General features: G+C 37.8%; 1 protein-coding gene across 4 annotated transcripts in view; it reads right to left on the reverse strand.

The window, feature by feature from the left end:
* RANBP17 (RAN binding protein 17) overlaps positions 1 to 26453 on the reverse strand; it is a 267383-nt gene that overhangs the window by 42733 nt on the left and 198197 nt on the right. For all 4 annotated transcript variants that reach the window (XM_072947248.1, XM_072947247.1, XM_072947249.1 and 1 more), the window contains 4 exons: positions 24423 to 24526; positions 18619 to 18707; positions 11112 to 11219; positions 8820 to 8902 (listed from right to left, as the gene is read on the reverse strand). In XM_072947248.1, coding sequence (XP_072803349.1) covers positions 8820 to 8902; positions 11112 to 11219; positions 18619 to 18707; positions 24423 to 24526 — 384 coding nt within the window. The remainder of the gene's footprint in view (positions 1 to 8819; positions 8903 to 11111; positions 11220 to 18618; positions 18708 to 24422; positions 24527 to 26453) is intronic.

A 26453-nucleotide genomic window follows, 5' to 3' on the forward strand; every position in this document is an offset into this window, starting at 1 on the left:
TGAGTTGATCAAAGTCTCTAAGAATCTTCACATTTGTGACTTTTATCTTAAAGTGTTTTCATGTCATATACAGGAATGCTGTAAATTACATGTCTTTGATTCATTTATAAGTTCTAATTTGTAAAAAAAAAAGATTTTATGGGAATAGAAAAAGAGACTGACTTAGCTTGTGCAGAAGAGCAGTGAGGGAAAGGCTTCACAGAACAGGCTATGTCTCAAGGATCAACCAGTTTCCCAGGTAGACTTGACGGGAGAGGGGAGCATTCCAAGTAGGTTACATGCACAGGCATGAAGGTCTGAAAAAGCAGAGTACTGTAGGAGAGGACAGTTCTGAACCACTGCCTCTCTGTCTTGGCTTCAACTTCAACATAAATCAGGGTAGATACTTCTGCTCCTTTCCTTTTCCAGGAAAGAAAAGCACTGCTTACATGTGATGGGAAAAACTATGGTCATTTGGTGATAGTGGTGGTGGTGGTGGCTGACACATTTTGGATTTCCTGCAGAGACCAGGGTCAGTGGAGAAAACTCGGTCATCTCTCCAGGCCTTTGTATGCTGATGTCCTTATGGAGGAAGTAAAGACCCTATATTCTCCAGCAAAAGATGGAATAGGCAGACCAAGAACTCTGATGTGGAAAATGTTTTGATTGTAAAGGACTGGATAACCTATCATCGAGAGGGATTAATCATTTAGAATCATAACTTTTGTCTCTGTGTTAAAGTTATAACCGGACATACATGTCTTGTCTTTTGGACTGTTTCAGGCACGTCTGGTTAATCAAAACAGTAACTGGTATACCATTATGACCTTGCAAAAGTAGAATGAGTAATAGTTTTGAAAAAGGAAACTACATTTCATTGTGCTCACATGGCCTGGCATTCTGCGGTGGCGATGGAAGACTATGGAAGAGAGAGCACGGCCACACTGTTCATGTAGTCGCTCCAAAAAGGCTTCATTCAAAAGCTTAAAACTGAGCAGTCAGACTCGTATTACTGTAAACCAGGCTGAGGTTCGGTTTTGGTGTTCGTAGGTGGGACAACCCTCCTTCCTTCCCTGCTCCCCCGTACACCTATAAAGGCCCATCTCCTTTTGTCCCAGAACTTCCTTCCTAGGAGAGAGATCTTCACTACACTGATGGACAGCTAGGAGACGAAGGCACTGCCAGGCAGGCAGCCACTGAAGCCACAAACAGTTGCCACTTTCATACTATTGCAGTAAGACAAAAATGATACTTTCTTTAATGAAATAAGAGACTTTCAAAGTTTAGAATCAAAAGAAAAATCTCTAATTACTTCCCACTGTCTATATCTGCCATAACTGGGGGCCGGGGAGTGAGGTGCTGTTACAGCCTTAACATTAGATCCAAGTGAGATAGATGCTGAGGCTATGCTGGGGCTTGGGAAAAGAATGCTGTGAATCGAATGGTTAACCTGGCCAAAGGCAGTGACTGGGGAAGGTAAGCACAGATGTTACGGAACTGCCGTTCTTACTGTTGTATCTGCTGTAACAGTAAAAGAAATTCCACTAAATAATAAGGGGAAAAACTGGGAAATAAGCACAGAAGACTCCTGATATAATTTTGCTTATTAGATATATTTCCCTCACTGCTTGGTTTCCTCTTCCGTAACATCTATCCTCTGTCTTTTTTGGAGAAGGGTGTGTGTGTGTGTGTGTGTGTGTGTTGGTTAGGACTCCATGATGTCCTCTTAGAAGAGTGTGTCCTCTTAGAAGGGTGTGTGTGTGTGTGTGTGTGTGTGTGTGTGTTGGTTAGGACTCCATGATGTCCTCTTTAGAAGAGGCTCCTTGCTCCCTACACCAAAGGGAAGTGGTCTTCCTTCACAGGCCTCAGCTAGAGAACTATATAACAAGGTAACATTCTAACAGAAAATAAACATACAGTAAGTATAAAAGGTAGTGATGAACTAGGTGGGCTTCTGAGTCATACTGACCTGGGGTTTGAGTCCTACATCTTTGCTTACTACCTGAGTGTCTGAGCAGATTATCAACCGCTGTAAGTCAGTTCCCTCATCTATAAAATGAGGATAATGAGGACACATAACTCACAAGGCTCTTAACGTGAAGTAAAGGAGGCAGCGTATGTAAAGTGCTTACCACAGTACTGGCATAGTGCTCTACAAACTATAACAATACATAATACAAGGGGTTCACTTCTTTCTCCAGTCTAATAGCCTGCAAGTTCATACACGGGGAGCTATGGCCTGAAAAAGAGGAGGAGGTAAAGCTGGGTGCATGTGGTGCAGAGTAACATCACTTCCTTCTAATACATAATTCAAGAAAAGGTCAATACCACATCTTTGACCAGTTTCCCTTTGTTCTTTCAAAAGAGAATTGGCTGCAGTGGCTCACAATGTAGTTCTCTGACCCATAGTCTACCTGCTCTCTGTGCCCTCAAAAAAACACTTTAAAAAAAAGGTGCAAGAAACAAGATACACGATAGTACATTGAACCAGGAAGAACTAACAGTATGAACAATGTTATTTCCTGGCTTACAAAGCAATCCATTACATTGATTTACCCCTACCCTTCAATCTCTAAAATTTTAAAATAAATTTGATATTCAGCTAACAGCTCTATAGGCTGAATGTCTCCATTCACCATCAGAGCAGTTATGGGAAGAGAACTGCAAGCTTGCTGACACCCCTTCACGTCAGGTCACTCAACCCTCTCTGACTGCAAACCAGCCAAGGCCCTGGGTTGCAAATGGTCTGGGACAGAAATGAAGCTGTGAAGACTGGAAAGGAATATAATATTTCCCTCTCAGGTTGAAAGAGATTAAAATAATGCCGTATTGATAAGAATGTGGGAAATTAAGAAAATCGCTGGGGATGTAAATTAGTATGACCATTCTAGAGGGCAATTTGGTAAAATTTATTAAAAATATAAAGAAATGCATCAGGCCACTTCTGGGAATATATTCTAATTCTGAATGTCCACTACCACCTCCACCTCTCTGCTAGCATCTGCACTTAGACATACTGTCCTCTGAAACAGCAAGCCCCTCAACATGTTCAACTAGCTCCCATCTCCTCTTAGGTGCTTAGAACAAAATATAGTAATTTCCCCCCTTCCCTCCTATTCAATCTTTTTTTTTTTTTAAATAAACCCTTCTTTTGGCCCTACTTTCCTGCCTGATAATACTCTTCTTTGTAACAAAATTCCCCCAAAGAACAGTCTGTCTCCACTGCCTTCATTTCTTCTCCTGATTCTCTTTTACACCCACTCCACTCAGAGTGCTCTTTTCAAGGTTCCCAAGGATCTCCTTGTCCCTAAATGTAATGGTTGACTCTTGGTTCTTATTTTACTTGATTCGTTGGCAGCTTCTGACATAGCTGTCCACCCCGTCCTCCGTGTCTTCCAAGACACACACTCTGCTGATTTTCTCTTACTTCAGTGTTTGCTCAGTCTGTCCTTTGCTGGTTCCTCCTCTTTCCCTTTCCTAACACTGGCGTACCCCAGAGCACAAACCGAGATCTTCTATATTTAAATTCACACCCCATCCCAGTGATCTTATCTAGTTTTGCAGCTTTAAATACCATCTAAGAGTCAACGACTACCGTATCTGTTTCTCACCAGACCTCAGATTTGTATATCCTACTCTGCCATATTCAACACCCCCACCTGAATCGGCATCTTAAGCTCACCACAACCAAAACGGAACTTCTGATCCCCTTCACACTCATCTCAGTCTTTTCCATCTCAGCTAATGGTAACTTCATCCTTACCGTTTTTATGACCAAATCCCTTGATTACATCATGCCCCTCATACTGTAAACCCAATCCACCAAGAAATTTGATTCGCTTTACCTTCAAATTATATCCAGAATCCAACCACTTCTCATCACTCCCACTGCTATCACCTTCCTTAGAGCAATTCTTCACTTACTGGTCTGAATCCACTGCTGAACTCAATTAGGGGAAGAATCAGTAAGATTCTTTTTTGCTTATTTCTCTTCCTGTCCCTTGTAATTCTCACAGTATCAGACACAGAGTAAACACTCAACAAACATTAACTGCATGGATGAAATAATCTCCTGAACTCTAAGCACTTGTTCAGAGATCACCCTCACTTATTTAACAGCTTATGTAGCATTTTTTGCTCATGTGCAGAAGGGCAATTCCACTGCGTGTGGATTCACTGTGGAATGTATTCCTCAAGGCCTGGGATCCTCGAGGTGTTGATCATTCTGTTGCCTTCACAAGATTTTTGTGCTCTTACTTAACTACTGTGTTGTTCTATGTCCCTGACCAAGTTTCTGATAGAATCTAAGGTTATATGCATGGTTCCTAAATAATCTGTTTTCCAGAACTGCTATTTCCTGGTAACATTTTATTAAGTCTGTAGTTATTTCAAGACCAATACATTCTTCAGCTATCTTTTTGTAATCATTTGAGCATAAATATAAATCATAATCCTTCATTCTTACAATGCTTCTAATAGTACATGCGAGTAATTTTCAAGGTCTTTTGTTAAAAAAAAATCTTTAAACAGGTGACCCCTCTTACAAATAAATCTAATGCAACTATATGCAGCTGGGTGGCTCTAGTCAAAGTGGCAGTAGGGTCCCCTCTCCTCCCCCTTCTCTGGAGGACCTCTGTGGTACTTTCACAGATCTCTGGGGCTCTGCAAAACCCAGCTGGAAAACCAAAACCACTGGTCTGTTTCTTAGTAAATAACAGTGGCTTGTATATCACTTTGCAAATTCAGTTTAAGCATATTATTAAGTCATACCTTAAATGCACCTGGAGCATACACTGCTCAAAAGCACCCTGATGTAAATTCTTATGTTTAATAAATAATTATAACTGTTCTATCCATTTTTAACGCTTAGATTCTTCACACATTAAGCTTTCTTAAATCAGGTATCTAAGGAAGGAATAAAAGCAGTTCTATTTTTGCCAGCCTTATAAAAACAATCACTATTTCTCCCTTTCTCCCTTCTGTGTACTCTTCAACCAACAGATGTCACTAAAGATACCATTACCCAGAGGCAAAGGGAAGAAAAGATTAGACAAATGGAAATTGAGCATAAAAAACATCCAGTTCTTAAAACAGAGAAGTAGGTTTCCAAAGTAATAACATTTATTACACTGCATGCAACATTTTAACCAAAAATTTAAGAAAGAAATTTCTTTTATTAAGTTGCTCAGGCTGAACAGATCATAGCACTAAATTTTGAAATACGTGTTCTTGAAGCAATTTAAAACTCATTAGAAATAATAGGCTTGGGCTAGTAGAAAATGTGGTAAAATCTAATCCTCATCCAAATGTTACCTGGGCTGTGCAAACAGGAAATTGTTTTGTGCTACTGTGGCTAACCTCACTGCTGACCCTGAGCTGTAACGGCGAGAGCAGCTGAGAGCTGAAGCAAAATTAAAAACTTACATCAAAGTATATCATGACAGAATGTAGATAAATAAAACAGCATATCAGAAGTATTATTTTCCTGCCAGTCTCATTGAGCAGCAAGGTGGAGGTATTCTACAAAATACATAACAAATCAGGTGCATTTGGAAATTTCCGAGTCCTTCCGCCTCTGCACCGCCCCAATCACTGACTACACAAATACTGCCCATGAGAGGTGAGCAGAGAAGTAACCCAGTGAGAATGGGAACAGAAGGGATCAAAGAATGTTCTGGCCTCTTTCCTCCATGGGCTTCCCCTTCCTTCACCTTGGCTTACCAAAGAAATAAACAATGCCCGCTCTTCTGTCATTCTTTCCCTCACTGTCTAGACTCCTGGATGGCAACCACACGATCTCCCTTCAGTGAGCATATTAGAACCTCCAGAGGTAAAAGCGTGGGTAATAAAACATCACAGAAGGTAAAGACAGACAAAATCAAGCTTGGCTGATCAGGGCCGGCATGGGAATCATGAAGGCTGAAAAAGGCTTTTCTACTATACTATGTAACATGCATGTGTCAGAGTTACTGGCGACAAAGTTAAAGGACATTCTGCCCTTGAGTTCCCTTTGACTTTGACTTCCCTTAAGTTTTAGGACAGAAACCACCATACTTTAAAGAACAGTGCTTCATCAAAAATACCAAAGGCACAGTTTTCATGTGGCAACTCCCAAGTGGCAGAAAGGAATATGGAAAGGCTGTTATATGAAGTTATACAGACTTGGAATGAAATTCCAATCTGACTACTTGCCAGCTATGCAACATCTGGTGAATCTCTTAACCTCCATGACTTCAATTTCTCCATAACAGTAATTGTAGTAACTAACTGGTCTAAGGGCTTTCCACACATTGCGTAACTGAATCCTCATAACCACCTTACACAGTGTATTATTTTCTCTGTTTAACAAGAAGCTGAAGCAAGAGAGGCTGAGCAACTCAACCAAGGCCAAATGACTAGTGAGTGGCAGATGATAATACCTTAAGGATTCAACGGGCTAATGAATGATAAATGGTCTAGTATAGGAGCAGGCACATAGTAGCTGATTAAAAGAATGGAAGCTACCGTCATTATTAGTCCAAACTGAGGAGCAGAGCCTTACCCTAATTTCCTGGTCCTTCTTCAGTGTTAAGAAAACTTCTTACTGGCTTTTCTTCTCAAGAACACTTTGGAGGTTTTCTCTTGTCTGCTCCACCTTCTCTTCTTCCTTTTCTCCCTCTCTCTCTGTCTCCCCCTCCTCCAATGTAATACTCACACAGTTACCTTTCTCAGCTTTTGCTGCAATGATTTTGTCTATGTCAAACAACCTGACAGAAGACTGAAGAGCTTTTGAAGCCCATAGATTTGACATCACATTTGACATCACTGAATAGCTTTTGAAGCCCATAGATTTGGTGCCACTTGCTGGACATACATTCTGTCCTACACTAGAGATCCAGTGATACCGGAAGAGCAGGGAGCTGCTGCTCTCATCAGCCCTATTGCAACAGTAAGTAAGCCTCAAAGGAAACATTACACTTAATGAGAGAAACTGGATCCAGAAAAGGGGGAAGGAAAGATACAATTGTGGACAGTAATAGGATTCATTTGTACAGTTAAAGCTCTATTTATTATTAAGAAATTCTTATACATGCATTGTTTCAGAATGGGAAATATGACTTCTTTTTAAAAAGCGAGGAGACACTTAGCACTTGTCACAGGCAGAAGGAAGCAGGACAGTATGGTCCAAGCAGGAGGCATCCCTGAACAAAAGAGTGATTGGTTTTTTGTTTTGGTCAGTGAACTCCTATCCAAAGAAGGCTAGCTCTGTGAGTGTAAGAGAATGACTTTGGCTCACTGAGTACCTAATCCATATCACACCCTGTGCCAAGTCTTTTACTTCAAGTAGCTCAGTTAACCACCTCTGATCCTAACTAGACAGGTAGGTTGGTAGGTATTCATTATTTTTAATTTCATCTAGGAGAAAACTAGACACAAAGAGGCTTGGCTGAAGGTCATGGAGTTGATGAGGGCTGGTATTAGGAATGGTACTAGATCCTTAAATCTCCAAAAACAATGCTTTTTCTAAAATACCATGCTTTTGGAAAAAGAGCCAGTCATCTATTTTTGCATGATAAGATGCTGGAAGGATTAGATACACCCTGGAAATGCAGCTAACTGTATTGAGAGTATTTAAAAAGGGGTCCATTTTTACCTTCAGGAGGCAAACCATTTCTACTTTATATGATTCTAATGTGTCCATTTTCAACCAACAGTTGTGGCAATATAGTTGCTGGTACAGATGAAAATAAGAGAGTGCAGGTCTACTGCCTTCAAGAGGTGCTCTCTGCAGTTTCCATACACTTAAAATCTCTTAACTCTAAAAATTAAATGTACAATTAAAACTAAGCATTTTTAACAGAGGCCTACACTGCACACAGAACAGAGTTCCAGAATGTTTTGAGTTGAAGTAAAAACAATTTAAAACAACTGTTTTTCTGCTTCTGAAAGAAATAGGCTTTTACTTCTAAAAAAGTTTTATGCTTCAACGATTGTTCCTACATGTACACTTAAAGAAGCTTCACAAAATTTCATAAAATCTGTTTCTAGGTACTCAAAAAGAAGTGTAAGAATCACAGGCAATTTTTGAGGCCAAACATAGAGTTGGCTATTGATTTGGGAAAGTAAGAACAGATAGGCAAAAAAGGAGACAAAGAATAAGACACAGAAACATCTCTCAAGGAGAAGAACATTGCAGAGTCCAGCTTACAGTTAGTGTTCAGTGAGTGTGTGGCAAACCATCAGAGGATTCTTACCCACTGTATCACACCCTCATTCCCTGGCTGTATAAAGGTTTCAGAAATTGAGAATTTCATTGATGAAGCTGTCAGAATTGGCAAGTATTAGGGTTTATGGTAGTTCCAAGGCTCAATTCTAACTACTAACCATTTTTTTTTACTCTAATTGAATAGGACAATCTTTACTGTAGAACTCTGATTCTGGGGGTGCAGTACGCAAAAATTCCCTATAAAAATATTTACTGCTTTTTACCAGGGTATCTTTCCGAAATCCAGTGCTGGTGACATACTGAGTTTAACATTCTTTCCAAGATGTAACTTTTAGCAATTCTGAATGTGCTATAACTTTTCAATATTCTATCTAGTGTATTCCTTTTGCCTACTGACGCTGCAATTTTATCCAGAAGAAATTCATCAAGTTGGTCAGGCATGATCTGTAGTCAGAGGCATGCTGCTTACTTCTGATGCCAATATGATAGCTACCTGGCTTCATGCACTCCTATCATCCACTTCACAAATTCATACAGATATGAAGGTTCAAAAGAACAAAATAACTAACATCTTTCTTTCCTCCAAAGAGATAAAACTTATATTGCAGAGACAAATATGGAAAAGGATACTCACCGTAAGTGCAAATCATTTTACTAGCTTCTCTGAAGAGAAGAATTCCATTAGGAGATGATACATCAAAATTCAAACGCTGGGATCTAAGAAATACAGCAAAAATTCAGACTATATGTGCAGATAAAGAAACCAAATAAAGACTCAAAATACCTAGAACTTTCATTTATTAGAAGTAGCAGCAGTACAATGATCCCTTTTTAAAGTGCCATTCCATTTACTAGTGCTGATAAAATGTGTGTGCTAATTTTCTCACTATAAAGATACTGGGACAATTAAGTTATTTTCTTTTATTTGCTGATTCAAAGAATTCAGTTTTTTATCCATCAAACAACATCGTGACATCTTATATCACAGACCTCTTACCCCCCTTCTCCTTTCATGCAAAGTGGTTGACAGATAATAAAAAACCCCAAGTATGTATGTGTAACTTTATATAGATACTCGGGTAGAGATTTACATCTGAGATCTCCTACAGTGCCCAACACACAGCATTAAAACAAATTCTAAAATAACAGGTAGGAAATCTAGGTCCCTTTCGTACTGCTCATATGCATAATGAATCATCTGATACTTCAAGCATATTTCAAACACCTTGAGTTACATACAGATTATAAGTTACCATTGCACATGGATCACATAAAGAGAAATAAGTTCTAAATGAGAACAGTTCTGCTTCCCTAGTTCCTGACATGTGGGGAAGAGTAGGAAAATGGTAAAGAACTGACATGCTATCCTGACATACCATTTGCTTTTTTTAACATCACTTTGCCTTTAGCTGGCTCTGATTATGCCTTGTCACTCTGCTTTCAAGAAATAATAGTATATTTGTACATGGATTAGCAAAAATATCAAACAGATCACAGCAAAGAAATATCAAAAACCAAAGATACTTGCTAACGTCCTTTCGCCAGGAATAGAATAAATTGTTGCTTCTCTATATGCTTTTTCAAAATGCTTTAGAATTAAGAGCAATTACAACTTATTAGAAATATTATTGTAAATGTCTGATTGTTGACATACAATTCCTGATTAAAGAAATATATATATACATAATTCACATTAGGTTCTAGAGAAACAAAGACAAGATAATATTTTCTGATATTACAAATTTTTACTAGGTAGTTCTTAGGACACTTGTGCTAGATATGGATTATCCATCTACGGCAAATACAAAATACTTTACAATGTAATGTTTTTCCTTTAGTATTAAATATCAGTAATAAATAATATCAATTATTTGGCTGAAATAATTATAGCTTAATAAAACCTAAATTTCTAATATAAAATATATAGCCACAGTTCCTTTAGAATTTAAGGCACCTATGAGAATAGTTAGAAAAAAAAACTAACAGTTTTCAAGAGAATAATACTCACATTTATTTATTTGCCAGGTCTTTTTCTACCTCTTGCTTTAAAAATTTTAAATTTTTGCTGCGAAAAACTCAGCACCAGAGATTAAATTAGAGCTGCAATCCATACTCCTTTCCTGCCTGGATATATCCCTTTCAACACGCAGTTTACAAAGAGGAACTGATGAAACGGGATGGCTAAGTGACAAGTAATTTGGTGCGAAGCCATATTCATAATGACATATTTTAAAGAGGCAAAACCAATTAGCTTATTGCAATTTTTCTCTTTTAGCTACATCTTTGTTAATATTTATATACAGAGAATTTGAATATCCGTTTGTCTATGTAAACTATAAGGTCAACAAGGTAATTTCTGAGAAGTGTTGTAGTTGGTATTTAAATAAAAATTGTTGACTGCATAAATCATCCACATACATGCATCTTGGTACAGAGGAAAAAGGATAACTCAGAAGCCAAAGTAGGGACAATCCCCAGGGCTTCTGAGACAAACTGTGTGTCCATGAATTGCTCTGGGACTCAGTCCCCTTATCTATGAAAATAAAGCATCTCATCTCAGAGACCTCTAAACTTCTTTCCTCCTTAAAAATTCTACAGAATTGCAGTTAAGCAATGAAACAGTTAAAATATCTGCCCTTCCTCCATTTTGTGCCTTTGAATATTTTAAATAATGGTAGCTGCAGTCTTCCAAATTTTTTTCCACTTCCCATAGTCCCCATATATACCTAAGTATATTATATTCTTTCTCTCCAAAGGTCTCAACCTTGTATCTCTAGTTCTGTCACCTTCACTGATCATCTTAAGTTTCGGTTCCTGGGTTCTTGCTAAGCCTTAAATACACACACATCAGGCAGGAAAGTCTGGCCTTTGGGGAGTGATGCCAAATAGGAGAGTATTTTTTCCACTCCCCTATCACACCTCTTACCTGTTTTGCATCAGTTCTGCCATAAGCTTTAAGATGGGAGTTGTACATGCTGGCTCTCCATACCACTGCTCAATGGCTCTCTGAAGAATGGGAAGATATGTTGGGTACCTTTTATAAAAGCCTGTTAAAGAATTTAAGGGTCAAAAGAAATATTGTTCCTGAAAATTAGTGCCACTTCGAAAGAAAAAAAAAAGGAATCCATATTTGTTCTATGTTTAGCACACAATGGTAATTTAAAAAAATTGCTCTCCCTAACCTGTACAGCTGTACTTTTCTTGGGGACTTGCTCTTAATTGTGAACATATCTCATACATATATATTGCTTTATTCTTGGCATATTCTATAAATAAAAGGCATACTTTTAAAGTATCATGTAAGTAACATATTTAAAGCATTACACTTAAAAATTGAAGAAAAGAAAAAAATTTAGTTAACAAGGATGAAAACGTCTGAATTGCTATTTATCAGTTTCTTGGGCATCAAACTACTTAAAAATGTTGCATGTTATGTAACTTTTAAAATACATGAAAGTAGAGGGAAATAGTAATAAACCCAATGTATTTATCTCCCAGCTTAGAAATTATCTACATTCTTTTTTTTTTTTTTTAAAGTTGTTGACTTAACTTTGCTTAGTCCCAGTAAGGCTCCAAGGAACACCGGGAATGCTAGCTTGAAAAAAGCTTTGGATAACTTTTAATCTACTCAAGGTCAGTTTTGCTAAAAGGCAGTCCCATGTATACTCAAGGAGAAATTCTCAAACATCCCCATCAACACTAAGGAGTGTATGCGTCTGTTAAGTCAACGGCTGAGACCATCAAAGCCTGGAAAATTCTGACTCAGCTCCACTGGCCCTTTAACCCATAACTGGTCTCCTCCTTGCTAAATGGCCAGAAAAGTGTAAAATCAAGGCCTAAAACTGCAGCAGAAAAAAAAGTTCTTCCTATGCTACTACCTTCACTTCCTTTTTCTTCTCCTAATCCCTAAATGTCTCTCTTTCTGATGTTTTCCAACACGGGTGTCTTTTTGTTTCAGGCCAAAGTGTGGAACTCAGTCACTTACTGGTGTTCCTTTCCTGTGTGGTATGGGTAGTGATCTCCATGGTGAGAAACATCATAATTTTCCTTCCTGCTCTTAGAATACGTTTCAAGTTCCTTATCATGGCAAAAAAGGTCCTTTAATACCTGGTCCCTGCCTACCTCCAGTCTCAACTCTTAGTACTCCTGCCTTATCTATGGTTTAGCCATTCTTAATTTTCTGCAAATCCACTGATGCCAACTCTCTCTCGTCTCTATTCCTCTATACGCAGCTTTATCTGCCTAACACACTCCTAACTATATTTCGACACTTTGCTCAAAGTTTTACTTCCCCTGGGATGGTGGAACTTTCTCTTTTTTCTGTCAAAAGGCATCAATCTCTTCCTCATCTAAGTTCAATGAGCACTTTGATCACATTTCTCTTATAACTGTATTAGGGTTGCTGGTTTGTATTACCCGTCTGCCTCATTAGATAGTGACTTTCTAAAGGACAAAGACCTGGGCTTCCCTACCATGTCCCTGTTAATTCCTATTTCTCCCTCATATTTCATTATATATGTTAATTATTCCAAGAAGCCTTCCTGACACCACCCCCACACCCCCGTGACTAAGTGTGTCACCTGTGCATGGCCCTGGTACCCTGTGCTAGTGCCATCATAGCATCTTCTCTCTCCTACAATAGTATACGCTATTTGAGGGCAGGCCCTAGGCACTTATCGCATGCATGATCCTAGCACAAAGTAGACTTCAACAAATATTTGTTGCTGTAAATCTGCCAACCCCAAAACGAGCTATAGTATATTTGATTAGAACTACCTAATTCTTTCAAGCTGTGCACTTCACTTTGAAGCTTCAGGAAATAATTCATGTAACATTCAGTGAAAAGAAACTTTCTAATACCTAGGAGTGGCATGCTCCCTAAAAGTGCAAAAAGCAACACTTTTGCCCCCCTAGATGTATCATGTATAGTATTGAAACAATTTACCTAATAAGTACTTATCAAAGGCCTATTCTGTAACTGTCTACTGTTTTTAAACTCTCTGGAGACATCAACGACCAAAAATTAAAAAATCCCTGCTCATGGAATTTATATTTCAATAAGACAGAAAAATAAATAAAAGAGATACACAGTATGCTAGGAAGAACTACAAAGGTAACAAGGCAGAGAGGGGAGATGAGAAGTGAGTGTGTATGTGTGACTGAGGGTTCAGCTGGATAAAAATGAAAAATATAAAATCAATTAACCTGATTATTAACTCTATTTTGGCTCTTGTCAGATAACTTGTTTTATTTTTTCTATGGAACAGAAAATCTGTCATTTTGGATAGAAGGTAGATATTATATGCTACGTGCTGTCCTAGGAGCTGGAGATTCAGAGGTAAGATATGGCTTTTATTCTTGGGGAATTCATGCTTCAGTCTGGGCGGTGTACACATAGTAGTGATGTACCCAAGATCTGAAGCAGTGCCAGAAGAGCTCAGGTGAGAAAGTATTCCACTGAGAGAGCTGAGCACAAACTCAGTGATCATCAATAGGAAAGTATCAGGAAACTGAAAAGACTCAGATCTCAGAATCTAAGAATATCATAATCACGCACAAACCCCTTTGCAAGACATTCTAAAGGCACTGGGACCATTACATTTTTCAGAGCATGCTGCATATATGGGATAAGGCCAGGGGATACGAGGGGATGCTCCCTTCTCTGTGTGGAATGAGAGTGGTGCCAACTTTAATATGCTTCTGACAGAGGTGACTGCCACAGAGAAAATGAGTGATTATTGGAAAGCAGAGTAGAAGTCTACCAAGCAGGGAGGTTAAAAGGGCTTCAGAGTGAGAGTGCCAGGCTCAGATTACAGGGTGAGGATCAGAACCCACTCTGAGTTTTAATTTTCCAGTGGCCTTGTGTGGACTACGTATATATGGATAAAAGGAAGACAGTGGGGGCCTTTGGTAGAGAGGGTACAGATCTAATTACTTTCACATAGATCTCCTCAATGAATTCCTAAGGTCTACAACAGATAAATGAAAACTCAAAAACATTAACGATAGGACATTGCCTTATAAGATGCCAAATAAGAAAAACTGAAAAGTACGAGGTTTGCTTCTTGACAACACCCACCCATCCATCCATCTATCCATCCATCCATCTGTCCATCCATTCCAGCAGTTATTAGTACTTATCATGTGCTAGACCCCAAGAAAACAAAAATGAGTAAAAACGTAATTCTTTCCCTTTGGGATTTCATAGTAGAGAAATAATTCTAATGTACTAGAGGGCAACAAAAGAGTTTTTGTTAAAACTGTTGAGTGTGAGAACGTGGTTCCAGAAAGAAATAGCCTGCAAGCTCAGAGCTTATTTTAAACATACGCCTTGAATGTGAAACGTCCATATCTTTGCTCATAGAGGCAAATGCTGCTGGGGAGCCTTTATTCTCTCTGTCTGGCAAATGCCTATACATCTTTCAACACCAAAATCAACTTTCACTTCCCGGGAAGTCTTTTTGCCCCAAACGCCAATCTCTTCCTCTTATATATTCATTTGGTCCTCTGCATGCCTCTTTGTTACAGCTCATGGATTGTTTATTGGTTATTTGTTATAGCCACTAGGTTATGAGCTTCTAAGGAGCAATCCATTTTATTCATTCTTGTAAAAAGGAATTGTTTTATTCATTCCTCATGCCTGGTACAGTGCACTCAAAAAGTGCCTGTTGAACAACAATTTTTCAGGTTTGCTTTTTTTTTTTTTTCTATTTCAGTTCTTCCAATATACTGCTGATTATCCTCTTCTTGAAACACAACTCTGATTCTGTTAGTCAATCAAGACCATTACTTGTTCTATAAAAATCTATGGAATAAGGGTCTAAATTCCTTAGACCGATATTCAAGGGTCCCAGACAACCCTTATGTCCATCCACAGAATAAGTGGTATCTATAACAAAACATCTACACTATTCTTCCTAAACGTGTGCTTAGACCAAGTGAAAACCCCTTACTTCACAGTCCCAACAGTCCAATCCTACTTATTCGGTAAGATCCAGGGAAATATCTTCACCTCTACAGAGCCTTTCCTGATGCCCCAGCTAAACACGATCACTCTATCTGTATCTTTGTCACGGCATGAATCACCTTCTATACTTTATTACATTGACTTGTGTAAGTACCTAACTGACTCTATTAACCTATAGGCTCATTTTGGGGTAGGATTTGAGTCTAAGCAATCTATATCCCTCATGAAACCCAGCACAGTCCTTAGTCAAATTTGCAGAGTAAGTGGGCAAATGGGATTCCTTCATCTCATTCCATATTCGGGAAAGGAACAAACAACAGAGGTGGAGTGTGTTTACTTTGTGCCAGACACTGTACTAGGCCCTTTGTACATGTCAGTTTACTCACTTCTTACAACCTACCTGTGAGATAGGTACTATTAGCTCTGTTTTATGAAGGAGAAAGCTGTGATTCTGAGACATTAAGCAAGAAGTTTACCCCAAACCCTAAAGGTTGTTAACCGGTAAAATCAGGACTGAAATCTAAGAGTGTCCTGTTCCAAAGTTTGTGCTTTCCTACATACCTCGTGGTCTTAACCTGTCTTTGTACAATGTGTTTATGCATATGAGTCAACAGCACTGACTGGATGACTGAAAAACTGTGGACTCAAAGATCGGGTTTATGACCATTAAAAGAATGAGTGTGAGGAAACAGCATCGTATACATTCCTTTTTTTTTCTTTTTTCTTTTTTTTCCTATTTCCCTCTGATTTTTGGTACTTCAGTCTAAGTATGATCTGGGAAAAGTTTAAACAAGGTGACTCCATGCACTGCAAAGTAAGGTGCTTTTATATTGTTGCATTCTAACCATAGGGGCATATCAATGATTCTTCTTCAATTTTCCAGTAGTGGAACAATTTATCAACATGGTTGCTGTGCAGTTTCAGGCAATTTAGGTTTGGAAGGACAGAGTGATAAGCAATATAGTTCACGTAGCAGTTAATGCAGTCAGTGTTTATAGAAATGTTTCTGAATTAAATAGCTAACCGCTAAAACAGCATTTTATCAAATAATCGCCATAAATAAAATGCATTTTGACTTTAAGATGACATGTGCTCTTAAAGGACGTTTCTTCTGCATGCTAAGGACTGTATAGCAAATTAAAGAACACACATTTATGTGGATAAAAGGCAAATAAACTTTCCCCAGCAGTAATGTGAGAATCATCACTGACGGTTTGACATATCAATATTTCAGGAAGAATAAATGACTTTCATATCCATGTTTTTTTTATCATATACTTATTCATTTTTACATTACTAGAATACTTTGGAGAGAATCTGTACTTTATCACCTGAAACTGCTTAAAGTATTTCGAAATATTTTAATAAAGCTTTTTGAATTATCAAATAATGTAACTTTTAACCAAATTTTACTATTATTATAAATATTTGCTCTTCATCCTTTGCCCAAAGGAAAACTATAAATCTTGTCTCAACTGAATGAACACCATTTATCATATTCATTTTGTTGTCAATACAATTATGAAAAGCCTTTGGCCTTTTCCCAAGGAAGCTGATTTGCTACTGAAACTCAATTATTATAAGCAAGGCCAGTAGCAAGCCACGCTGTTCGGCAGTATAACGCAGCTTCCTGCATAACTGGCACTTCGCCCTCCACCTCTGACCCTAATAACATCAACATCTTTGGTCAAAAGGAGGAGACAATGGTTTGTAGTCCAAAACAGGAAAGGACGTCCCAAGGTTTTCCATTTGCTATTTTCTGCCATCTGCTGGACAAAAGTTTCATTTCAGATAGGTGCCAAAAAGGAGCTACGTGAGGAAATGGAAAACAGACTTCATTAAAAACTTAAATTACAGTATGTTCTATAAGTATTTTAGTCAGTATCAATTATGACAGATATTTATAATCATTGATGCTGAGGGGAAAGTTCTGATCCTGACTTTTGGTTAAGACTGCTCATGAGGTAAACATGAAGCATTAATTGCTGGACAGCCTAGAGTTGCAGCTTGGTTTCAACATCAACATCAATTAAAGTGCCAAAACAAGGCTTCCATACTCTGTCAAATAATGTTTTTACCTTGTGAGCTCCCATTTACGTTTAGAGAAACAAAATGGTCATGTGTAATGCCAGTTAATTCTTCACAGTTAAAAGAAGTATATGACTTCACATGTTAAAATCTACAATCTTTTTGTGTAATTTGTATCCTGATACAGAGACATATATGATTCCTCAATGACATGGACATTTCTTCTCTAACCTTTCTATGGGCACATAAATCTGATAAAGCAGGTTTTAACAGTAACTAAAAACATAAGTCACTATTCAAATTAATGTTAAACAATTTATTTAATGCGTAGTGTTCTCCCTAAAACATGCCCAGATCTTGTTCGTTATGTTTTGGCCATAACTCTGCCATTAGTAGTTGAAGACTGCCTTTAAGAAGTTTTTTTTTTGCAATTTAATTTATGAGGGAATTTTGATAAGAAGGGTTCGAAAGGAGCAACTAAGAAATAATGTGACTTAAAAAATAAAATAGCTTTAAGGTTATAGAGTTTTTCATATTTGCTTTCATGGTTTCAGGTACAAAGGGGTGAAAACATCGTCACACTTATATGACTTGTATAAATTGTCACTTTCGGTTAGGATCAAAGAGGATTCACACAATACTGTTAAAACAACATTGATAGTAACCATTCATAGCTACTGACTATGTTCCAGACACTATGAAAAGTGCATTACTTATTTCAGTGGTTACGATAAGCCATGATACTGGATGTCTCCTTGCTTTGATGAGGAAACTCAAAAAAGTGAAAAGACTTGCCAAAGTTTATACAGCAAATGGAGAGCTAGGAGTTTAAACCCATGCTCTTTTTACTCTTACATGAAGAGGCATTTCTGTGGGGGATGTTTGTTTCTTTGTTTACTTATTTTGTTGTCTGTACTAAGCCTTGGCAAAGGTAAATTCAAATTTTACATCAAATGAAACATCCTAACCATTTATTTCCCCCTTTTCATGTCCATGGATATTTTTATGATGATGAAAAACTACAGCATGATGAGCTAAGCCTTAAACAGATAAAGTGACCTTAGCCCTGCTAACTGAGATACAGCAGAAATCCAAATCTCCTAGAAAATGCCAAATGGTAGGATTCATTGATCCCGAATTAAAGACGTTGGCACAATTATCCCTGCAACCCCAATATAAACAATCATTTCAGGATGTGATTTTTAAGTTGTCAATATTTAATGGCCCCCCAAAAAGTGACCTCTCTGGGGCTGGGTTTCCAAATGCTGTGCTCAGTTATCTGTGCTGCTGCCACTGTGCTGTAATTTTTAGCTGATTACACATTAGTTCATTTAGCTTTGTTTCCTCTTCCCTACTGTGCCATACTATTAAACGAAAGCCAGGGGCCTGGCATCCCTCTGTGCACAGAGCTGGTATTGTCACAGTGTAATAAGGATACATCCAGTCAAACAGCATGGTGTAGCTGGTCTTTGTGTTCAGTGCAAAGGCAATCCCTCGAAGATCTCTTGCCAGCCCGATCAACATACGCTGTCAGTGGGAAAGAGACACTGTAATTGATTTTCACGTTAGCACAGAGCAGATGGAGTAATAATCAGGCAATAATGACCACATATCTGATTTTGATTCATTAGCTAAAATGTCTCGCTCAGACCGTTCTATAGAAAATCATAGACTTTTTAAGCAAACAGACCATCAAATCTGCTGACCAACTCTACTTTGCTTCTTAAAAATTGAGCTAAGTTATAATTCCAATAGCTTAGGAACATTTAGATTCTTAACATATTTTATTTCTGAATAATGCCCAGTTAGGAAAAAAAAAGATGAGGATTGATAATTCCACAAGACAGAAATGTACAGGGTCTAGACATTATTTAATAACACCAAATCTTAGCCACATTAGCGTGCAAGAAATCAGTCCCATTATGCAATTTGAAGCTTAACCTGAAAGCACACTGGCATTTAAAGGTCCCTAAGGAATATCCTTAGTAACTTAGGACAAAATAAAACTGGTCAGGTCACCTATTTGTACCATGACAGACTCAGAATGCGCTCACATTCCCAAGCAAGGACAAGTTGTAAGGAAAAAGTCGTTCTATATTCAGTATCAGAAGACTTGAATTTAAACCCAGCTTTACTTCTTAACTGTAAGACTTATTAAGGCAAGACAATTTATGTCTCAGTTTTCTCATCTTTAAAAGGGGCTAACACTGCCTCTCTCACAGAGGCACTGTCAGGAAAAAATAGAATAAATTTATGTAAAAATGCCTAACAAGAGCTTGATACATATGTCCAAATGTTCCATAAATATTTAGTTTTAGAGAAAAACAAAACAAAACAAACTTGTAAATATAAGAGATCTGACTTGCATTCTGGATTCTTAATTAAGCTGTCCTTAGGATGATACTTGGGAAGAAAAAAAGGAAAACCTATGAACAGATGCTACACTGTCACAACAAAGAGTACAAATAAACATAATTGCAAAACAAGGGGGTGGGATAATTGAGACAGGCAACTGTGATTTCTGAAGATACTGTTTCAGTGGAAATATTCTGCCAGAAAATGGTCTCTGAATTTTTCTTTTTATCAGATTTCCTTTTTCCTCACACTCTTGGTAATAAATGAAAATCTCTTTAGGAAGGCATTTAAATTATCATTAAGGACTTGGAAGTGAATCCTGACCCTCATCTTAATGGCGAACAAACATTTCAAAGCAGGAAACAGTTTATCTGTCAGAGTAGCTGTAATTTTTTCTCTCTCCCCTCCCCACCCCTGCAAAACTCTAAACCTAAAATGTGACTCAATGTAACTAGAATATTCCCTTTCTATACTGCCTAACAGCTTATAGAATGATGGCAATTTGAATTTCTGAATTTGTAAACCCTGAATTTCTTCTTCTGCTTCTTTAAATAATTTACTCTTTTCCACTTCATAATCTCACCAGTCCTTGTTTCTCTCTGATCGGCCAGTCTCCCTCTAGTTCTCATGTGACTGCTATTTTTTCAAAATCATTTTGCCTTTTAAGTAACCTGTTTTCACCACCGGAACCTATTCCCCTCCTTCTCAGCTTTCCATGTTTCTTATAGCTTCCAGAACAAAATATATCTTCTAAGAAGTTTTTTTTTTTAAATAATTCTATTTTAATTCACTTTGCAGTCTTTCTGTTAAAGTGCTTTTTTGTTCTATTTTTAATATGTACACTTATAGGTTACAGGCTACTCTTCAAATAATCTTAAGTTTTCACATATATATAAGGTACTCACCATTCAACTCTAAATTAGTCAATAGGAATCATGAGTTGTGTCTAGTAAAAAAGTCTCTTAGAATATTTTAGACTACCCCTATTACACAAAAAGGTAAATATTTATTTTACCAAAAATTTTTCCTTTCAAAGAAGCCAAGTTAATAGAAGGGCTCTAACGGACTCAAATCTATGAAATTACATCAATGTTTAATTTTAGAAAATGTTACTACAAAGCAGAGGAAGCATATGACAATATCATAACTCAATATGCTTTCAACAGATTCAAATAAACAGCAAAGTGCAGTGTTAATGTAAGAAACAGATTCCTTATGCTCAAATAATTTTTTTATCTCAAAGCAGCAAGAAAACTGGAATAATCTACAGAGATACTCAAACAACCCTAAGGGAGTACTTTCTTGGTAGCCAAAACATAACCAGTTCTGGGATGAGACAAGGAAAACTATTAACTAGGTGCTCAACCAGGATACCAAACAATTTCACAGAGTGAGATTTTATATTAAATTTCTGATTGAAATTTAAGGGAGGTGGAGCCATAATTTACCATCTCATTTAAAATAGTACAAAGAGGCTTATTTTGAAAGTTGCAGTTGGTCAACACTTGACTAATGTGAAAAGTGAGAGGCTCCTGTATTTTTAAAGAGGCTGTCTGGGGGGAGTGGGCCAGGACTGGGGTATCAGATCCTACAGATTCCTGTTTTGGATGGTTCCAGGAGAAGCTGCTTGGTGCTTCAGTCTTCTGCATGGTGAACGGTTGTCTGTGTGCCAAGTGTGAGACGGATGGGCTGGGAAACAGCTGAAATGCGGCTCCTTCCACCCTGACCCCCAAAACAGGGTTTCTAATGGAAAGTCTGACAGACCCTTTACTGTAGTGGCACTATTGGGGGCAGCTATAATATTATCCTCATAACTCTCCTATATAATAACAACAAAGAAAAAGAAGGTGAAGGGTCATTGTGCTTTGTCTTTAGAATTAAGATGGCTGTCTTCATCCTTACAGCATACTCTTAATTCTGGAGACACATCTTAATAACCTCTAAATAGTTCCAACAAAAGAGCCGTGTCAGAGGAATGAGCAGGCCCCAAGGTGTTTCAACTGGAGTGTTTTCATCTGCCTTTATTGCTCTATCCCTCTCCAGAATTAAGGCAATAACCTGTGATAAATTATTCAGGAACTGCTACAGGGATCAAAGCAAAATCATTCTGTTAAAGTGCTGTTTGCAACATTTGGCACTTAGTGCGAAAACTTTTAATGTGCGCATGCTGAAAATCTAGGATTTTAAATAATTTAACATTGTGGAGTTTTTACGAAGGGACTAAAGATAGCAGGTTCCTATTTAACTGCTCCTCTTCCTCAGAGAAGTCTTCATTCATTTTCTTTAAAACCAATGACATCACAGCCAAATCAAAAATGATGCACGGGGAGTCAGAGGACAGGACCATATTTTACTATAAATACAATCATAGGCAGAAAAACATACACTGTGAACTAACGCTTCAGAGCCAGGGTTTGTCGCGGCAATTTCTTTCTTTTCCCCTTTACTTTGAAAAGAAAAACCCAAGACAAAAATTCAATGTTCTCTTCAGTTTTATTAGGACTAAGTAAGAAAACAAAGCTATAAATTTAAGAGTTTTGCAGCATTTCCCCGCCTCAAAACCATATTTCAATTTGGCAATGTAGGTCCTTAATGTTTATGTTCATCCTGAAATTCGCATTTGAAAAATATCTATAAATATGGAGTTAGAAAATCCTGGTAAGGATTGCAAATTAAATGAATTTGGCAGTCCTGCAGCATTTTCATAGAGATATTTTAACAGCATCACCTCCCGTGGATTGGAATACTAAATACTTTATTGAAGAACAAAACAGAACTGTTTTTACCTCTAGTACTTGCAAAATGAAGTACCTGAAAGCACTTTTTGCATGTATTATTTATTTATCATGATAGAAAAATAGCCTTAACCTAATAAATTACATTTAAAAGCATTTAGTGCAAAAGTTTTGTTTATGATAAAGCAACAGATTTAGTTCTTTATCGGTAGCTTAAAGCACCAAGTTTTCTCTATACAAATTAGACAGATGGTGCTTACAGTAGAATTTACTAAAGGTCTGTCACAACAAATGCAGCCAAGCTGCATATTTAATCACTGCAGAATCTTGTCTACCTGCAGCTGCCAACTGCTAATCCAATTTCCCTGATAAATGTGGCAAGAGACACGATCAGCAATAAAGAGCATCTAACTCCATTTTCCTGCAGGGCGTCTTTTGATGAACATTTAGGACGGAAGCACGGAGTGCACTGTGTGGCCTTGGTTCGTGGCAGCTGCATGCATTCTGAGGCACAGTTCTCAGGTTACTCACTTAATTCTGCCGCTATCATTACGTTGCTATTGATCTCAGTAGCTGTTGCCTACACAGCATTACTCTAGATGAAGCTGAATCAGGCAGTTATCATGCATCAAACTTGCTCAAAAGCCTGGAGATTTCCCCTTAATTACTTGTGATTTTATTTGCAAATACCGTTAAAGTGTAATCAAGCAGTCACTTTCCAGGGTCGTTAAGAACTTGCTGGTTTAGGGATATATCACTGGAACTCCATTAAATATGACTCTAGGAAGATGGTTTCTATCAAACTAGATGGGATTACATCAAAACGGGCTTGGAGTATAATGAAATCTTCAAATGAGTCAATGTAATTTTTATAAAGATGGTGTTTTTCAACCTCATTGCTTCTTTTTGATACAAGGAGCAGCAATAGCCACCTTAAAGTTACAAAGATTTTGTTGGGTCATTAAAAATATTTGGAAGACAACTCAAATATAGCTAACCTGAGTAGAAACTCTAGTGAAGACTTTCGGCAAGACTATAAACACACAGAAAGTCTTTAAGATCTCTTTCTGGTTTTAAAATTCTATGACTACTGTATGTTGACAAACACTCATTTCAAAATCTATTTCAAATGAAAAGGTATAGTATTTGGTTAATTACTTCTTGGTAGAAGAATTACTCTAAGTAATCACCAAAGGCCATCATTCTTCTATTTGACTTCTGACTGTTAGTTTTTTTTTTTTTTTTGTAGAGAGAAGAGGAGCCATACAAAATGATGGTCAGTATTTTTAAGATATTTCAAATAACAATAAAACATGACTCAAGTCCCAACAACGGTGCCTACATTCTCTGGATATATTTATTAGTCTTTTAAGAATAATAGTCAGTGTCAATCTATTTAATATAGTCCTGATACGTTAGAATTTCAGAAGATGCTTTTCCTATTGAGCAGATCTTGTGTTCCCATCCCCCATATTAAAATATGGGGCTGTTCTGTCACAAACAGCTTGCTTCACTTAAGGATTTTACTAATAAAACATAATGTTGTCTTAGATATTATGACTGTTGCCACAGCTGAACTGACTTGTCACATCAATCCTAATATGGCTCCCACAGGCACATAAAAACCTTATTTAGCTATCAGTTATCCTAATCACTTTGTTCAGTTTAAGAATGCAATACTTCAAGACCGTCTCCTATTTATACACATATGCCTAGCCATTTAATAAAGTCTTGATTTATATAAATTCTTGTTTAAAAAAATATTTAGAGATGTAGTATTTTAGCATGTGTATGTTTGCGCATTCCTCCATATGAATATGTGGAAACACAATGTGCGGTAGATGAGGGGACAGGGATGTTTAAGGTGGTGCACCCATGAGAAATGTTCTTTTAAAAGATACTAACTGCCACGAGAGACAAACGTGTCATCTAATCATAAGCTGATTCTCTGAAATCATTTGATGACCTCAAAGTCCACTTGTGTAAGAAACGAGAAAAGTGCTTACAGGAAAAGTACAACTCAAAAACATATGCAACTGGGAAGCTAAGACTGATGAGGCACAGAGCACACAAATATGCAGAACCATCTTCCTGCATCTAGTTACCCTAGTATGAGCAAAATCGTCTTTTTCATGTTTGGAAACAAACCCACCTTTACATCCTCTTGCTTAAAGTTGTTGTTGAATATCTGTAATACTGTTTCAAAAGAGACTGTGAGAGGCAGCATGAAATTCTCAAATTCGTCCTCATCTTCACCTATCAGAAAAACAAAAGGGTCACCACGGTTTAAAAGGCACGCTATTGTCCATTAGTCTCCAGAATGAGTGCTTCATTCAGGCTTCAAAATGTTCCTGAGAAGGGGTCAGCCTGCATTTACATCCATACCACATTTTGTGTTTTGGCTCATTGAATATTCTGGTGTTCTGCCTTCTCTTTTGCACCAAATAAAATAGCAAAATTACTTACCAGCCATTTTTTTTTCCTGGTTCTTTATTGGATCAAACCAATTCATGCCCCAGGCATCTCAGCCCTTCAGCTCTTAGGGCCCCCAGAGCTTCCCTGATGCCTCAAGGAAATTCACTTTAAAAGCCTCAGAGAACAGGATCTTACCCCGCTCTCTTTAGGTGCCAACGCCCTAAAGGGCTCACAGACTCAGGTGCCCAGATAGCTCTAAGTTATTATTCTCTTTTATTTATTTTCTTAAAAAATTAACTTGTTAATAATGTCAGGGAAACTTTTATCTGCCAAATTGGATGGGGTCCCTCATGGATCATTTGGATTTTAAGTACATTCTTCATAAGTATACTTCCTCTTACAATAAGCTTCCTTTTCTTCAAAGGAAAGAGGGAAAAGAAACATTTTCTATTGTTTTTTTCACTTTGAAGGTAGAGTCTTCACTTAACACATGGATATGCACAATTGACAATTTATATAGTATCCTTTTCAAAAGAGGTTGCCTTCAAATGAGAAAGTTCTCTCATTCATCCTATGCCACAGGGAACTGTAAGCCCCACGTCACTGAAGAGGAAACAGGCAGGGAAAGGTTAAGCAACTTGCTTAAGTTGGCATACTTAGTTGGAGGTGTAACTATATTGTCCAGACCTCTTGATTTCTATCAGTTTTTAAATAGAGCATTAGGGAAGAAACAAGATCTTAGAGAAGAGACCGGTGGTTCTCAAATGGGTCTCAAAGTTCAGTCCTTGACTTAGCAGCATCAGCATCATCTGGGAAGCTGTTAGATATAAAATCCCAGGTTCCATTCCAGATCTTCTGGGACCTAGAAATTTTTGTTTTAAGAAACCCTCCAGGTAATTCAGATGCATGCAAATGTCTGAGACACACCTGCCTATACATTATTCTACAGATAAGGAGACTGAGGTCCAAGGCCACATACATAGAAGATCTGTGGCAGAATTGGGATCTTTTGACTCTTAAATTGTGGCTGATCTGGCTGACCCTGATCTTTTGTGAATTCTCTTTTCCCTCTTACCTTATATAATTTGTTTCTGAAGTCCAACAGAATCAGGGACTTAGCTTTGTTCACAAAGAGATGTCAAAAAGCCACGAGTCTCTCCTAGTATGCTGTTCTAGACAAGGATCAGGGTGCTAGGTGAAGGGTAAGGCAAACCAAATGATAATCCCTGCTCTGTCAACTGGCTAAGTGACCAAGTTGTTCCCCCAGAAACACCTTCTGTCATCTGGTGATAACATTAGAGACCTTTACAAAAGCCATTCTTATTTTTCAAAGCAGAGGTCAAACGATAGCTTTCCCAATGTCTGAGCTAAGCTCCCCTTCAAGTACTCTCTAAGGTCCCACTGAAAGTACCCCGCTTCTTCCTTTGGGTTCCTATAGCATTTTGCCTGATTCTTTACCATAGACAGATCGATCAGTTTGCCACAAATTGCAGATATTTAGGCAGTTAGCTAATAACACTAATAACACCACTCACATCATTCCACCACTACCCACCATTTGAGGAAGGTTACTGTGGGGATTAAATGAGATAACATCTATAACATGCATATGTAAATTATTAGATCTATCAGCCTATATGGATAGTATCTTGGTTTTGCTTCTGGAGAGCCGAGACTGCATCTTTGTGTTTCTCTGTGAAGGAGAAAGACGTAGGCAAGATTCTCCAATAAACAGACCTAGTGTCTGGCTCCACCACATACTGTTCAA

Source organism: Vicugna pacos, chromosome 22, assembly GCF_048564905.1.
Source record: "Vicugna pacos chromosome 22, VicPac4, whole genome shotgun sequence".
NCBI lineage: Eukaryota > Metazoa > Chordata > Mammalia > Artiodactyla > Camelidae > Vicugna > Vicugna pacos.